Source organism: Bactrocera dorsalis, chromosome 1 (genome assembly GCF_023373825.1).
Source record: "Bactrocera dorsalis isolate Fly_Bdor chromosome 1, ASM2337382v1, whole genome shotgun sequence".
NCBI lineage: Eukaryota > Metazoa > Arthropoda > Insecta > Diptera > Tephritidae > Bactrocera > Bactrocera dorsalis.
This window is the reverse complement of record NC_064303.1, coordinates 17,081,852-17,098,863: the sequence shown is the minus strand read 5'-3', so window position 1 is coordinate 17,098,863 and position 17,012 is coordinate 17,081,852. Positions and strand designations below refer to the sequence as shown.

Sequence of the window (17,012 nt, the reverse complement as noted above, 5' to 3'; positions counted from 1 at the left end):
AGATAACTATGAAGCAGACGTTCCATTGCCCGACCATGAAGAAGTTCGAATAGCAATTATCCGTCCGAAGAACAACAAAGCGGCGGAGCCGATGGATTACAGGCAACGCTATTCAAATACAGCGGCGAACGACTGATAAGAAGCATGCATCAGCTTCTTTGCAAAATATAGTCGCAAAAATATAGAAGCAAAAAGTAAGGACTTGATTCCGATCGTTCAGTTTGTTGGGCAGCTTTATGTTATAGTAAATCGAAATCAGGGATTCCGACAGATGAGTCGCTTCTTGAGGAGGAAGGGAGGACGTGCGCAAAAACTGAGGACTAGTTCCGGTATATACAGATAGACATGGCTAAATCGATCGAGCTCACGCTGATTATTTATATTTATACTTTTCAGGGTCTCCGACGTTTCTTTCTAGGTGCGACAAACGTCGTGACAAACATATATCCTGCTCAGGGTATAAAAGGTCAGAAAAAAGAAATAAAAATTACGTTTTAAAAAAAGTCTGACATTCGCTTCAAAACAAACAGCAACTTGGATATAAAAAAGAAACATGTTTTGGCACCACCCGTTATTCATGAATGCCCTTATATATACATTAACAGGCGTAGCGGCACCGCCACTGCTTGCACTACTTAACGAGCTTTTTTCTATTCAGTATTGAAGTGACTTTGAGACGGTGTGGACAAGTAAAAAGTAAATATATTATAACTTTATCGATTGTCACTACGGAACGGTAATGACCACAACAAAACCAATAGTACTTTGACAACGCACACAACAAAAACGAATGAGAAAAAAGTGAAATTTTAAGAACAAAGAAAGAAAAATTATTAAATATATATACATATATATCTCAAATCATATATAGTAGAAGTGCAACGAAATAAAAAAAATTTAATTTCAATACAATTTTGTTTTTGCAGCGAAAAAGTGTGCGGACAACGAAAGGGTCCCAATTTTTAAAGTGAAAAAAAAACAACCTCTGTGATCGACGAGTTGAAAAAAAAGAAAATGGCGCGCGATCAATTGAATTCCGGCATGCGTTGTGCAAAATTTATGCTAGTAATCGTTAGCTTTATGTTTGCGGTAAGTCAATCTACAGGTTATATTTAACAAGAAGTATTCACAAAATTATAACCTCACAAATAATAGCCATTTCGTATAATATGTATTAACTGATTTTCCGAACTTTGTGAAATTATTGATTTCTCATAGCGCAATTTTATCGGCTCTAAATAATTTGTCATAAAATATACACTCATACACACACAACTCATAGTTAGCAAAGTAAACACACATACATATAGATGCATGATTACACACCGATTTGTTGGCTTACTGATAGCACCTGGCTAGCACACCTCGGCACTCACTCACCTAGCCGCATTTAATGTTGACTGGCATTGATATTTGTATGTATGTTTGTGCGTCTACGGTGTTGGCTTACTGTATGGGGGCAACGTAATTGCACACATTTGCCTATAATTACAAATATTTAGTTTGTAATATAACGCTTATGAGTATTTCTCTAAATATGCTAACACTTTTTTATATATATAGATGATTCTAAAATTCACAATATTTACTAGAAAATGTTTAAAAAGACATTTTGAGATAAGTATTTAGATAGCTAGGTAGGCTAGATGTCTGATGACGCATTATGATGATATTGTGAAACTTTCGCTATTAAACTACCCTAACACTATCCTAACCTCTCTGAACGATCCTGTACTGTTGATCAAGTTCATCAATTAAAAAAATTGTATATGTACAATAGGGTGTTTTTTTTTGAACTATTCATTTTATTCAATCCCATCATGAAATTTCTTTGGAAATACCCTTAAAAAAAAATTCGCTGAAAATTTTAGCCCTTAATATTAACATCAAGAACTGGTCCAAGGCATGTAAAAATTTTCCATAGAAAATACACTACAATCGTGATTTTTTATCTTTAAATTTATACAGCTCAAATGCATTTTATGGCATCGCTTTGTTTTTAGACACATATTCCTCAGAATTGAACGCTCTACAAAAGTGCCCGTTGCGACAGAGTCGAAACTCACACCGGCGAGGTAGTACGGGGCTCTAAACCTGACTTTCCCACGAAATTCAAATTTTTTTGTATATATCTTGCAAACGACAAGAGCTATAGACAAAATGTACATGACAAATTGCAGGGAATTTTATTTGCTACAAAAAAGATCCGAGGTCGAAATTGCTATCATTGATACTTCTCGAGATATTCGACCTTTTAAGTAAGGCTGTATGGAATTTTCATAAATTTTCTTATACATACCATCAAGAATAGTTCAAAAGAAAAAAACACCCTATTGTACAACTTCCGGGACATCATTAACCAATTGCACTACCAATTTCCCTAAAGTAATGTAATAAAATTATTATAAAAACTAGAAAAACCGTAAACTTCGGCTACACTGAACCTATAATAACTTTCATAGAAGCTTTTTTATAGCCTATAAGGATATAAAAAGATCCTTATAGCTATATGCTATAGTACTCTGATCTGAAAAAAAATTGAAAATTTGTTCGATGATTACAGTATTGCCTTCGAAAATAAACTATGCCAAAATTCGAAAAGATAGCTTGTCAAATGGAATGGTCTTCCATACAATTATATCATTACGATTGTTTAGCTAGGCACCGTTAGGATGGTAAGGTTCAGATAAGTATTCATTGGGGTCATCCAACGGTTGACCCAGAAAACTTGCTGTTTAGACGGGGTCGAACCATAGGAAGAGGTGTATCAGAAGTGTAGAGTTAGCTGAGCATGCAAAGAGGTGGTAAGTGTCATGCGACTCGTTGGCCAAACATATAACGGGTGATTTTTTTGAGGTTAGGATTTTCATGCATTAGTATTTGACAGATCACGTGGGATTTCAGACATGGTGTCAAAGAGAAAGATGCTCAGTATGCTTTGACATTTCATCATGAATAGACTTACTAACGAGCAACGCTTGCAAATCATTGAATTTTATTACCAAAATCAGTGTTCGGTTCGAAATGTGTTTCGCGCGCGTGTTTTGTTCAGCGATGAGGCTCATTTCTGGTTGAATGGCTACGTAAATAAGCAAAATTGCCGCATTTGGGGTGAAGAGCAACCAGAAGCCGTTCAAGAACTGCCCATGCATCCCGAAAAATGCACTGTTTGGTGTGGTTTGTACGCTGGTGGAATCATTGGACCGTATTTTTTCAAAGATGCTGTTGGACGCAACGTTACGGTGAATGGCGATCGCTATCGTTCGATGCTAACAAACTTTTTGTTGCCAAAAATGGAAGAACTGAACTTGGTTGACATGTGGTTTCAACAAGATGGCGCTACATGCCACACAGCTCGCGATTCTATGGCCATTTTGAGGGAAAACTTCGGACAACAATTCATCTCAAGAAATGGACCCGTAAGTTGGCCACCAAGATCATGCGATTTAACGCCTTTAGACTATTTTTTGTGGGGCTACGTCAAGTCTAAAGTCTACAGAAATAAGCCAGCAACTATTCCAGCTTTGGAAGACAACATTTCCGAAGAAATTCGGGCTATTCCGGCCGAAATGCTCGAAAAAGTTGCCCAAAATTGGACTTTCCGAATGGACCACCTAAGACGCAGCCGCGGTCAACATTTAAATGAAATTATCTTCAAAAAGTAAATGTCATGAACCAATCTAACGTTTCAAATAAAGAACCGATGAGATTTTGCAAATTTTATGCGTTTTTTTTTTTAAAAAAGTTATCAAGCTGTTAAAAAATCACCCTTTATGTGATATGTCAGAGTCGATTCTGAATAAATAAAAGTTTAAGCTGCTACAGTATCCAGAACGAAGCTGTGCAAGGTTTTTTCCCACAACAGCTGATTGTACGTTACCGAAATTGACCCGGATGTTATCCGGCCAAGGGCTGTACTTTCGGAGATCTAACCTCCTTTGGATCGTTTTAGATTAAGTTTGCAATCACTGGAGCAACGCCATGCAGTAGGGTTGCTCCGTATCCTCTTAACTTGAGTCGTTCACTAAGTAATTTCTTTTTTTCTTTTTTTTTTGTGTACAACAATTATTAAATTATGTATTCTCCATTTTGATCCAATACCTATTTCTATCTTCCGGGCAAGATATTGATCTACGCTCATGAAATGTTTGATAATCGCAGGGGAAAAAAAATTGGCGTCTTCATTTGAGGTGAAGGTTCTGCCACCCAAAAAATTTAACAGAGACTTTTTGGCCAGTCATCAGACTTGTATGAGGTCTCGAATTATTCTGGTGGAACATTATACCTTTTCTATTGTAGAATTCTGGCTTTGAGTGCATTACTCATTTTGTCCAGCTGAGCACAATACACCTTAAAATTAATCGTGGTATCGTAGGACAAAAAATCACACCAAACAAACAACATAACCTTTGTTTTATTTTGTTACTATCTGACTACGAAGTGGTTTGATCTCATATTTTTAAGACCAAGCGCAAGAGTGCTTTGTGCTCTTGTAAACAACTCACTTTTGGTTGCCAGTAACAATGCGTTTCAAAAGTGGGTCACTACTTTCACTTTTGATAAGAAAATCACAGTTGTTAATATGTCGAAGAAAATTTCGTTCTGTAAGGACATGAGGAGCCTACATAGACGTCAAACTTCGAAATTAACTCCAGACGTTTCATGTGCTTGTAAATGGTGGGGTTAGACAAATTTAATCTTTCAACGAACTCTTAAATTTTTATTCGAAGATTTGCATCGACTAATGACTTTATTTTATCCACAACGGCTTCAAGATGCCTTCCAGGACGTGGTGCATCCGCAATATCGATATAAGAACCAAATTCTGCGAACCAACTTTGGCGTTGGCGTTCGGTCGACGCGTCTTCTCTGTATTATTTAACTCATCTTCTCTGTACACATTACACAGTTTTCGTCTTGGTAGAACCATATTTTTACCCTTTTCTAGTATAACAGTAAAATATGCCGCAAATGCTCTTTTCGAACTTCAGTCTTCAATAGGGTATCAAACAGAACCTCTGCCGAAAATTCAGGAAAACTTTTCACAAGCAATCCTTACTCTAGCAGCTGTTTAAATATATAACTAACGCGGTTAAGTGTGATGTTCGCTGCGACAGAATTCAATACGATCAGTTGCTGTTATCAAACGAAATTACTTAGAGGTTATGACAATGATATTGTTGAGGCTACTCCTCTTCGAAGACTTTCGATCGAAGTTAGCTTTCGAGAAAATTTCGAGTGCTCAATCTCAATTTAACTGTTCTTTGATTGCTTTGCGACACTGCATTAATACCTAGTTTTAAATCAAAATAAAAGAATTTTGGTTGTTGCCTTGCGGACAATTTTTTATTTTAGTACTTGCCACTCACTGACAAGAGGATAAGACTAATATAATATACATACATATATTTGTATATCAGTACTCAGTTCTGCCAACATTTGCTTCAGAAATATTGTGTAAATCGGCGGATATTTATATAAATGATAATTATTTATATGGCCTTTCCATTTCATAACGTCACTGTATTGTTTGTCTGTGTATAGATATATAATTAATATGTATAAACAAAAGTGTATAACTTGTTGTTATCAGAATCGTAATCAGTGGTCTACTAAGTTATAAATACGCTGAGATAAGAATATGGCAACTCTGATTAAGTGTATACTGAGATAAATCTAACTCATATACCAAATTTAACGAAGAATTAATTTTGGTAAAATAGTTCTAAATATAATTTTACATAATTCCCAATTTTTTTTGGTTTGAGACCTGACACAGTTTTTTTTTGCAGTTGAGGGGTTAGAAAATGCCTTCCGCATCATCAGTGCTGTCGTCACAGCAACTGTATGCCACTTGCAGGTCACTAAAAACCCTCTCTCTAAGACCGACGGAGTAACGATAAAACAACAAATGAAGTCGCCATGATCTCTTCTATGCCGAAATCCTTTCCCACTTCATCCTTGTCCAACATGTTTTTTTTGCCGCCCGCGGGATATCGCTTCTTGAGGCGAAGGAACACGCTTTCAACGCCCTACGCCATCTTTCCGAACCTCGCGTACAGAATAATCTCTGCCACCTTATTAATCTAGAGGATGTGGTCTCCATCTTTGTTGAGCAATTTCGCTAGTCGACACGTCCGTATTCTGTCGGAATACTGCTGCGGTCCACCATCTCCAGTTTTCGTTCTTACTGCGGATTTGAAATCGGTTCGACCGCTTCCCTTACAAATGGTAGCATCGGGTCGTCGCTATATTTCAAGATTTTAGCTCCGCTATGCCATCCTGCTCCATCAAATGTCGGCATGGGACGCCGATTCTCAAGAAGAGGACTTCCAATAGCTTCATTTCCTCCGCTGCTGTGACATTTGTCCCATGAGCGCGAGGGTCAACGGCCGTTTCGCAGACTAATTGGCTGACTTGGACTTTGTAGGTTTGTCGTCCGCGTGCTTGACGTCTAGCTTCCCGGGTATGTCCCTTCCTCTTTTTTGAGGGCGCCTTCGGTTCGCTCTCCGGCTCTTTCTAGCGATATACTCTTCAATGCGGTTAGCCTCGACCTCGCTTTTGCCTTCAACCCCTCCTTTGGCTTCTTCCGAACACCAATTGCCAGATTTAGAACCCTCGGTCACCTGCTCAGGAGAGCGAAGAAACTCTTCTTTCCCTTTTGCGTTCGTGCTTATAGCTTTCGCTGTAAAGCTGGTTTGGTAGTAGTACTATAACCATCGCAACTTGCTCCCGCAGCAGAAAAGATGTGGCCGTCCATAGGTCATAGCATCGCTGCGCCCGCCGGTGGTAGCAGCCTTGTCTCCCATCGGCGTTTGGACTGATATTCCAATCCGCTTCGTTCCGTTGTTGCCGTCCGACGATTGAGTTTTATGATTCGGAGGTCTCTGCCCCTAGCGTTGTATACCTACCGCCAGGTACCTCGTTAACAATGGTCGTTTTATTACCCATTCACCTACTTCTGTGGATGCATGGAAGACTCTTAATAAATATGAAAATTTTTATAATTTTTTTAAAGCGCAAATAATTTCAATAAGGATTTTTGACCATAGGTTCATAGTTAATTACAATCTTTTTTTGTCATAGTTACATTCCATACTAGTTGTAATTCGTTTGCTAACGTATATATAACCATTTACTACCTCCAAACAATAATTAATTCAGTTGCTCTCTTACAAATAAGCAAACTTTTGCACTCTTTTCTTATCATAGGAAATATTTAGACCACACGCATCTGCAAGTGAATGAATGAGTAAACATTCGTATCTTACGATATTATCAATGAGGTGTCGTTATTTGATTAGCAGATACTATATAATTGACGTAAATATGTAGATGCATATACATATACTTGTACATATATGAATATATACATGTACCCCGGTTTACGTATAAGACCATATGTTCTCGGAAATACTTGTATTTTAACTCATCAACTACGTAGATATTTATACGTAAAAAATTATATAGATATTTAGTATATACATAATGAATAATAGGTATTTTCTCAGTTTATAGGCTTTAGGGTATTAAAAGTGATTTATTGCGGGAAAATCATAGGTATGTTCCTGTATACGCAATGTATAATGACAGCTTTTGGAAAGTAAGTAAGTCAAATAATTACTAGGTTAAATAAACTTGCAATAAAAAGTAGTACCTCAGCTTAACCTACAAGAGTCGCCTTCGCTTCGCCAAGCCTTAGAAAGAAGTGAGTCAAACTATACTAGTTGCTCAGATTGCTAGCACTTTTATGTTTGTTGCAATCTTGAGCCAACATACAGGTTGTTCAATAAGTTTTGTCGTTTGATAAAAAAAACACAATTTTATGATTCCAACTACACTTTATTATTCAGTATAATCTCCCTGAACATTAATACACTTGCTCCTATGATCCTCCAATCTGTGGATACCATCCATGAAGTGCGAATACGGAAGGTCTGCAAAATATGCTTCAACAGCCGTTATGACCTCTTCATTTGATGAATAACGCTTGCCATGCATACATTTTTTGAGTTCTGGAAACAAATGGAAGTCTCTGGGGGTCAAATCTGGTGAGCACGGTGGACGCTCTAACTATTCGAACTTTAATTCATGGATTGACAATGGTTAAGACAAAATGCTCTTGTGACACGGCGACACTAAATGGGTTTACAAGCCATGAATTGAATTTGACAGATTGAAGTGAAACTTCACATACGTTCATATGAAAACTGTACCAACAAAACAAAAACAATTTTTGGCAAGTAGCAACACCCTCTCTTATCGAACGATAAAACTTATTGAACAATCTGGTATTCTACAATTCTTGACAGGTTTAAAGATTTCAAGAAGATAGAACGTAGTTTAAAGATGACTAACTTTTCGGAGTCTCACAGCACAACAGAACTCGACTGCCAACTGAATCTATATTCATTTGATAAGAAACAGTAATCCTTCACTGAAAACGGGTTCCACATAACGGCAATTTCAATTTGGGGAAAAATAAAAAAATCACACCGAGCAAAATCTGGTGAATACGGCGGTTAAACGATGGTACTCATTGCGCTTTATGGTGCATTCTCATCATGTAAAACGCCTCAATATGGCCAAATAGAACTTCTTATCGACCGTCTGTCTCTCCGGAACAAATTCATGATGTACCAAATCAAGAATATAAAAAAAAACAATGAACATCAGCTTGATTTTTGGGTGGCTTTGTCGTGTCTTTTTTTTTGGTTTTGGCTCGTTTTTCCCTTCCATTTCGAAAATTGTTGACTTGTTTGCATGCCAAACTCATAAACCCATATTAAATCGGCAGATATAATGCTTTCCATGAATGTGGATTTGGAATTCGCACGACCAAATATGTCCAAAGAGTCCCTCTAACTTTTCCTTGACGATTTTCAAGTACCATGTCCTTCAATTTTTGGTTATTTTTATCAGTAGTAGGTCGTCGAGAACGAGGCATGTCTTCAACGATATCGCGACCGTCTTTGAAGGCTTTGTACCACTCGTAGGCTTTTGTGTTTGGTAAACCTGAATCACCGTCAGCTTCATTTTCAGATTATTTCAATGCTCATCCCATTTCTCACAAAACCTATAATTATCTATTTATCAATCGCTTAATAAAATACATTTAAATTTTTTTCTTCCTTTTCTCCTCTAGCTCACCGCAGTTTTGCTTATTATGGTCGGCTCAACAATCCAGGCGATATTCGGTGACTTTAGCCAATTCATCGACGGTCACTTTTTCTCGCCGCCTGCAATGCTCATCGCCATCGGTTTCATTTTACTGTTAGTCGCAACATTGGGCGCTTATGGTGCGGTCAAGGAGAGTGTAATGCTAATCAATTTGGTATGCTGTTTTTAAAAAATATTTTATACAAATAACAGTGTTATTATTTCGATCTTACGACAGTACGGCGTTAGTTTGTTCCTGGTGTTCATACTGGAAGTGGCTGCCGCCATTTCTGCCTTTGTAATGCAAACCCAAGTGCGTGGCATGCTGATGCGCACCATGAACGATTCCCTCATCCACTATAATGAGAATGAGTATGTGCAAATGGGTGTGGATTTCATGCAGGAAACCGTAAGTAGTTAAATCTCGAAAAGTTTTTAAGATTCTTAGCAATCATTTTCCTTCTTTGTTTCACTCTTAGCTCGGCTGCTGTGGCGTAAACAGTCCGTTGGACTGGAAACCACTGAATAGCACTAATACCGAAATTGAGGTGCCAGCATCTTGCTGTGAAGAGACCTCAACCGATCTAACTCTATCTATCAATTACTGTATTAGCTCTTACGAGAGCGGCTGTTTGGCACGTATGGACTTTATTATTTCGCAGAGCACAATGCTAATTGCTACCGGCGCTACTACTGTGGCTTTTGTGCAGGTAAGAGAGAAAAGAGGAGGAAGTGAATTTTTAGTTCAAAGACCAAAGACCAAAAGGGTAGGAATTTATTACACGTGGTTGATGAAATACCACAATAGATCGGCGTTCCAAGCTGTCCAAGTAAGATGCCTTTTGGACCGACCTCTTAACTTTACCTAACCTAAGAGCGTTGAAGTAGAAAGAGGTCAGAATTCAGAGGTCTATTCAACGTCGTTTAAAAGTGTGTGATGAATTTTCGGCACAATAACTTGAGTGGTCTCTATCAACTGCCAAGAATACCCAATACTAATTGGTTTGGTTAGGTTAGTCTGGTAGTCCAATGAGCCACGTACAGACCAGTTTTGATCCTTTGCGATACCAGATGGAGCTCAGTTACTAGGTCCATGAGGAGTAGTCTAGCATCTAGCCATCTTGTGTGAACTAAAGGTCGTCCAGATCAACATTCTCCGATGGTCGTGCGGCATTAGTTTGTTTGTGAACTCGTAAACCAAATATTTCCGCAAAATCTTCCGGATTGGCGCGGATGGACGCAGCTGAAATTGTTACGCGCGATGGCGGATGGACTCAATCAAGTCTTCTACGATCTTAGGATCGCATTGCCCTACAGAGTCTCTGAGCTCTGCTCTGAGCTGATCCTCATTATTCACTAGGGTAAGCGTGGTGTTCCATGGTTTGCTCGAATGACTCTGCTGAGCGAACTCCAGACAGTGACCTGTTAGTATTTCGCAGACACCAGTATTGGATAATAAAAATAATTAATGTAGTGCCAGAAGTGGGTCTTATCGCAAGCTATGCACCGCAATTAATTCACATGGAGGATGGAAGGCGATGAAATGAAGAGTTCTTTTTGCACTTAAATCTTGTTATGGATAATTCATGTCTCTAATAATTCTACGAAGGTAGATAGGTGAGTCACAAGAACCTAACCGTATCAGTCCTTGTCCCGTTCATGGCACTTCTTTAACTATACTGAGCTTTTTTCTACACATGTTTCCATCCTCCTTCAAATAAATAGTGAAATTTCTCTGAAAAGTTAAGCTCAGCCACTATTCTTGGGTTTTAATGCATTATGCATTTTTAAAAAGCTTCCGCTAGATGTCACTGTGATAGATTTCTCGTTATATATATTATGAGCTTTAATTGAAAAATATTTTTATTTTATTTATTTATTTTTTTAATTATATTTTATTAAGGAAACACATTTTTTACCGTAATTTATCCCTCCCTTTACAGCTACTCGGCGTACTCTGCGCCTTCATGTTAGCCAAAACGCTACGCCGCAACAAATCGATACGTGAAGCACGCCGCTGGCAACTACAACAAAGCCTGGGTGTACTCATTTCGGGTGGCAAGGTCGTGCCACCGACCAATTCACCGATTAACGGTTATACACAATTGGAACGCGCTGAACGTTACATGGAGCATGATCCTGTCACGTATACGCCAAGCAGTCCCAGTGTTAATTAAGCACGTCAGAGAGCGAGAGTGGAAGAGAATAGGAGCAGGGAAATGGCCACAAATAGAAATGTAACAGTAAAGTGCCTAAAAGAAAATGTTTTTTCTCATCATTGTTTATTGTATTATTGTAATAGCAGTTATTTTTAAATACAACAATAATAAAAATGTAGTTTATATCAAATGTTGCAATTTACGCTTGAAAAGGTCGGCATAAAATATCTTTTACATAAACCTACAAGTAAATTTATAGCGTGCAATTTTAACTAACTGTTTTAGCAAGTATATTGTGTCAAAATAAAATAAAAGTTTTATTCAAGTGAGATGAGAGTTTAATTTATTATTTATTTATTTTTTTTTTTTGGATTTTTTTTGGAATTTTTTTTATTTTTTTTTTTTGTACATTTTTATTATTATTTTTTTTTTTTTGAATTTTTTTATAATTTTTTTGCTATTTTTAATAAAATTTTTTATATCATTTTAAACATTCATTTCGTCTGCTTAAGCTCCTCTATGAAATTTTGCAGTGTCTTCAATTGTTGCTTCACCGATTTGGTGGCGGTGCCACCGGTCACATCATATTTCTCCACATTGACGCCATAATCGGACACTTGCGCAATATCGACATTGAATTCTTTGCATATTTTCTGTAATTCACCCAAAGGTATTTCGTTGAGCTCCAAATCATGCTTTTCCGCATAAGCCACCACTTCGCCGATGTAATGGTGAGCCTGACGGAATGGCACACCCTTACGTACCAGATAGTAAGCCTGCGTGTTTATGAAAAATATATCAAATGAAAGTTCCAATGTATGTGTGTATACAAACAAAACTCACCCAATCAGTGGCCAACATATCTGGACTCAATGCCGACTCCATGCGCTCACGATTCAATTGCATGGTCTTAATGACACCCTCAACAACGGTGAGCGCATCTTGCAGCCGATCAAAGGCATCGAACGCATATTGCTTGTCGAATTGTAAATCTTTGTTGTAAGTGGTTGGTGTACCCTTGATAGTCATCATGATGCCTAAGTTGTGTATAATCGCATCATTCTACCATTTGCATTGAAATTAGCTGCCACTTACCGCTCAGCGATGCGCAAATGCTACCGGATATGCCGCGCACCAATTCCAAACTATCGGGATTACGCTTTTGTGGCATCAAACTGCTGCCTGTGGAGAAACCGTCGGCGATTTTTATGAAGTCGAACTCTTTAGTCGCATATAATATTAGATCCTCAGCTAGGCGCGAGAGATGCAGGCTGGCTAGTGAGCAGCAGTAGATGAAGTCAACTGTTGAAGGGAATATTAAATTAGTAACTCTCGAAATCTATTTTAAAATCAAAATAATCCCAAATATAATCTGTAATCAAGTAAAAGAAGTTCAGCAATTCCATTTAATACTTTTAATAAGACTTCTTTTCACTCCCTATATTTTTATACAACAATTTTTACTGCGAAAATAGCTTATCGAAAGAAGGCAAAGGACTGACGGACTCATAAGGGAGCACATGAATACTTTCTCTCGTCAAAAACAACCGTCATCCCTTTTACAAAGCGAAGATCTCGACCGGGCTTTAGATCCCTAACGCTTGAGGACAGGAAGTTAAAACCATGCGATGGAATAAGCACTGACCAGAGTCATCAAGTTACTCATGATATGCAGGTGCCTAGCCGTAAGTCGTCTCTTGTCAGTTATAGAGCGGTTGCTTAGGCATCGATTGCATCGCAGTCTTTTGTAGACCCTCAACTATCGAAGCTGCAAAGGCAATGCGTAATTGCCCAACCGCAGCCGTCATGCTGAAGTCATGCGGGAGCTCATATCGCTGCATAGTGATCAAACAGGCAGTGAAACATACCATGTAGCTCATAGCAGTAGAGGGTTTTGGCAAAGGGAAGATAAGTAATGTCGACGCAACAAAGGAAGGCTTTAGGGGAAGACACACTACTGGCCCTTCTTCCACGAGACGGCGTTACGAAGAGGGTAAACTTCACAAAGAAGTTTAGAGTTACTTGGCCGCGTTCGACCTACTACCGAGGGCAGCACTGTCCAGTGGTACATTGACGGCTCAAAACCACCGTAAGGCATGGGAGCAAGAATTATAGGACCGCATACCAAACTGTCCATACCAATGGGATGTTTTTCGAGCATCTTTCAAGCAGAAGTCTTTGCTTTAAGTCAATGTGCAGAAATCAGCCTTCATCGCAACCAACTGCTGGGTTTGCGACATGAAAGAGGACTCTCCAGAACACCTGATTCTAGATTGCCCAGCAAGGATCATATCACCTCCATCGCGGCCAGCAAGCTTGTGAAATTATTTATAGTGTTGGACCTTTATTACCATATGTGATACAGGAGAAGGCACAATAGACCATAGGTCGCAGTGCAAAACCTCAATTATTTTCTATCTATATATTCAAAGGAGCACTTTGAGAAGGACTGTTTATCAGGAGCACAGCACGCTTTTTGTAAGGTTAGATCGTAAACTCAGCCCTGCAGCCCTGTGCCTTACGACACACCTAGGCCTTTAGGATACCCATTGTGATATTATCGGTACCAAATTTTGAGGGAAGGATTGGGGAGGATGGAGGGGTATATTGTCAGGAAATATAAATCAACTTAAGTTTCAGGATTTTTGACCATTGCAGCGTTTAAAGTTTTAAAGTTGCTTGCCACTAAGTTAGCGGAAAGTATACTGCTCCGAAGTGCAGCATAAATCAAAGAATTGACGGGTAGCAGAGCGGAATAGATGTTCCATTACCCGACTATGATAAGCTGACGTTAAGCAACACCAGAAGTTCCGTCAGGATCGGAAAGGACTTCTCCGAGCCGTTTGGTACCAAGTGAGGTTTCAGACAAGGGGACTTCCTATCGTGTGACTAGGTTGGAGACTATTGCTGGGGAAAATAATGTGAGGTGCAGAGCTAAATAGAGATGGTACAATTTTCTATAAGAGTGTACAGCTGTTGGTGGACAAGTTTTGCGGAAGATTTATGGTACTTTGGGCATTGGCAACAGCGAGTGCTGCAGTCGATGAAACGATGTGCTGTAAGTCTCTTATCGCCGACATTGACTTAATTCAGCGAAACAAGAGACAGTGGCTACGTTGGCTGGGTCATGTTGTCCTGTCCTGTCATGAAGAGAACACTCCAGCTTTGAAGATATTCGATTCAGTACCCCGCTGGTGGAAGTGGAGAAAGAGTAAGTCCTTCACTACGTTAGAGAGATCAGATGGAGAAAGACCTGGCTGAACTTGATATCGTAAACTGGCGCCGAATAATGCAAAGAAGAAACGATTAGCGTTGGTTGTTAGTTGTTTACTCTATCATAACCGCGTAAGCGATGTCTACGCCAGGGTCCCCGCATATAAGCTGGAGACGAGTCTTGGAAGATAATATTATTTGCATTGTTGATGGCACATGGCTAAAAAAGTAGTCGAAAATCGTATTTTTGCAGTTAAGACAGTCTTGTAGTAAGCAAACCATATACCAAACTCGATACAATGCTCTGTATTGCGGTCTCCTTTAGAACCGATTATTATACTTATTCAACCCTGATCTTTATTATTGCTAATTCTATAACAAATTGTGTTCAACTTTAATCAAGTGTTTCCACTCATGTAAGTACTCGTCACACGTAATACTTGAACATAAGAAATCATTATTCAAAACATTCGAAGAAGTACTAAAGCGTCGATTACTTTAGAACTGTATTATACTATACGTATAAATATTACGCTTATCGCGCGATAAGCCTTTGCAACTGTGTGACGTAATCAAATATACACCAACAATATACCACGGAACAACATAGCACTCTGGCAAATCATATGAGCACATGATCTTATGAGATTAAGAAGAGTCTTTTGGGTCACGCAACATAAAAGCACAACACTTCTACACCAAAAAAAATAGCATTTCACCCCCTTATGGCCACTTACCGACAAAATCGCGATCACCCACCGCATGCATGCTGTTCGGCGTGACACCGGCAAAATTCAGCCGCTTCGCCAGCCATTCACGGTCAACGCCCAGCGGATTGCCGGCCAAGGCGCCACTACCCATGGGCAGCAGATTGGCGCGCTCCTTCAACTCCAACAAACGCTGACAATCCGCTTGCAACGCAAACGCATGCGAGAGCATCCAATGTGAGAACTGTACGGGCTGCGCGCGTTGCAAGTGCGTATAGCCCGGCATGAGTGTACCCAAATTCTGCTTGGCCTGTGCGACAGATGCCTCGATGACCGCACGCAAACCGGCCAAGGTCTCGCGTATGCCACGACGCAACCACAATTTCATATCGGTGATCACTTGATCGTTACGACTACGTCCGGTGTGCAGGCGCTTGCCGACATCACCAATCAGTTCGGTGAGACGACGTTCATTTACGGTGTGTACGTCCTCATCGCTGCTGAGAAACTTAATACTACCGTCTCGCCATTCGCGACGCACCACTTCCAGCGCAGCACCAATATCGGCAGCATCTTTATCGGTAATTAAACCGGCACGCGCCAAAGCTTCGGCGTAGGCAATACTGCCATCGATATCCTCGGCATAGAAACGCGAATCCAGTGGCAGACTGCAATTCAATTTGGCTAAGCATTCATTCGTTTTGCCCTCGGCATCACCGAAACGGCCACCCCACAATTGTTGAGCCATTGTGCAATCAATATGTGTATTAGGAATTCGCGGCTTGGCCCGCAGCAAGTTTGTAAACGAAACGCGTACGAATACGCCGACGTTCCGTACGGTTTAAAATTTAGAACACAACTGTCCGACTTGTTTGCTTTTTGCTTGTTATGGTAAAAAAGTCAGCGAGATACTCGCCTTATCTACACTCTAAAATGATTACTGCCGCACTTGCGTTTCTTATTCAGCTGATAGCAGTGTATTTGCGTAGGTTGTTAGATGAAAAGCTTTGCTAATTGGAAGGTTAAATTTTAATGCTCAATTGATAGAATACTTTAGCACTCATTATTACATATATTTTATTCCGATTCGCGCTTCAAATCTCAGCGGCTATAAATTTACAATAGGCAATGTGAAAATAAGCATCAACCGGTTTGCAGATGCTTAGATGCTGCGAGCATCGTTTAACTTCAAATATTTGTATATGGGTTGTCGGTCCGCACATGCATAACTTCGGTTTAACTTGAATTTTGAAGGTAATGATATTTCCGCTGAGTACATCGAACGAGAAAATTGATATTCCTCTCAAAATAATGTCTGTTTATCATGGAACTGACTTTCTGACTAATTCTGATGTGATGTGATCTCTGTCCGCGTAGATGGAACCTAGAGCCTTGCTAAGCAATCTAGAATCAGTACTTCTGGAGTTGCCTGTTCCATGTCCCAGAACCGGCAGTTTGCGCAAGAGACTATGCCCATGTTTGACTCGTGTTTCCTGAGCCTGCAGTGCCCATTATAGAGCGCGACAAGGAGACGGAACTTGTCTGGAAGGAGGTTGATCATATCCTTCGTCATAACCTTTGCAAAATTGTACCCACCCAGTAGTAGATTGGCGTGGCGCATTCCTGCTGCCTGCTGCCAATATCGTTCTCTCCCCACTCATTCCACTATGCGGAGCAACTGCTTTATGATGTGGGCCCCTACCGCAATACTCGGTTCTGGCCTCATCAACCTGGACGCTGCCGCATAGCGGTCTAATTTGTGTGCCAGCTCATT

The 17,012-nt window shown here is 39.6% G+C and overlaps 2 protein-coding genes across 4 annotated transcripts; one reads left to right on the top strand and one right to left on the bottom strand.

Annotated features, from left to right (window-relative positions):
• The first annotated feature begins 584 nt into the window (after window positions 1–584).
• Window positions 585–11,647, top strand: LOC105222032 (CD63 antigen). 3 transcript variants are annotated; one of them, XM_011199201.2, is made up of 6 exons: window positions 585–696; window positions 927–1,089; window positions 9,146–9,334; window positions 9,398–9,568; window positions 9,639–9,869; window positions 11,103–11,647. In XM_011199201.2, the coding sequence occupies exons 2-6, from the start codon at window positions 1,015–1,017 to the stop codon at window positions 11,334–11,336; spliced, it is 900 nt and encodes a 299-aa protein (XP_011197503.2). In that variant the 5' UTR covers window positions 585–696; window positions 927–1,014; the 3' UTR covers window positions 11,337–11,647. The 3 variants fall into 3 exon arrangements, with proteins under 3 accessions (XP_011197503.2, XP_011197502.2, XP_011197504.2); XM_011199200.4 differs by having other exon boundaries at window positions 609–736; XM_011199202.4 differs by lacking the exon at window positions 585–696 and adding an exon at window positions 783–801.
• Window positions 11,648–11,802: 155 nt separating this feature from the next.
• Window positions 11,803–16,100, bottom strand: LOC105222031 (argininosuccinate lyase). The gene is made up of 4 exons (XM_011199199.4): window positions 15,269–16,100; window positions 12,414–12,620; window positions 12,162–12,355; window positions 11,803–12,094 (listed from the first exon to the last, which is right to left on the bottom strand). The coding sequence occupies exons 1-4, from the start codon at window positions 15,984–15,986 to the stop codon at window positions 11,813–11,815; spliced, it is 1,401 nt and encodes a 466-aa protein (XP_011197501.2). The 5' UTR covers window positions 15,987–16,100; the 3' UTR covers window positions 11,803–11,812.
• Between the last annotated feature and the right edge of the window lie 912 nt (window positions 16,101–17,012).

Excerpts from the sequence above, each read along its gene's own strand:
- LOC105222032 (XM_011199201.2), top strand. The coding sequence starts at position 1,015 with ATGGCGCGCGATCAATTGAATTCCGGCATGCGTTGTGCAAAATTTATG. Across the intron at positions 1,090-9,145 it reads TCGTTAGCTTTATGTTTGCG|CTCACCGCAGTTTTGCTTAT; the intron begins GTAAGTCAATCT and ends TTTCTCCTCTAG. Across the intron at positions 9,870-11,102 it reads CTACTGTGGCTTTTGTGCAG|CTACTCGGCGTACTCTGCGC; the intron begins GTAAGAGAGAAA and ends CTCCCTTTACAG.
- LOC105222031 (XM_011199199.4), bottom strand. The coding sequence starts at position 15,986 with ATGGCTCAACAATTGTGGGGTGGCCGTTTCGGTGATGCCGAGGGCAAA. Across the intron at positions 12,621-15,268 it reads GGGTGATCGCGATTTTGTCG|TTGACTTCATCTACTGCTGC; the intron begins GTAAGTGGCCAT and ends TCCCTTCAACAG. Across the intron at positions 12,095-12,161 it reads ATATGTTGGCCACTGATTGG|GCTTACTATCTGGTACGTAA; the intron begins GTGAGTTTTGTT and ends ATAAACACGCAG.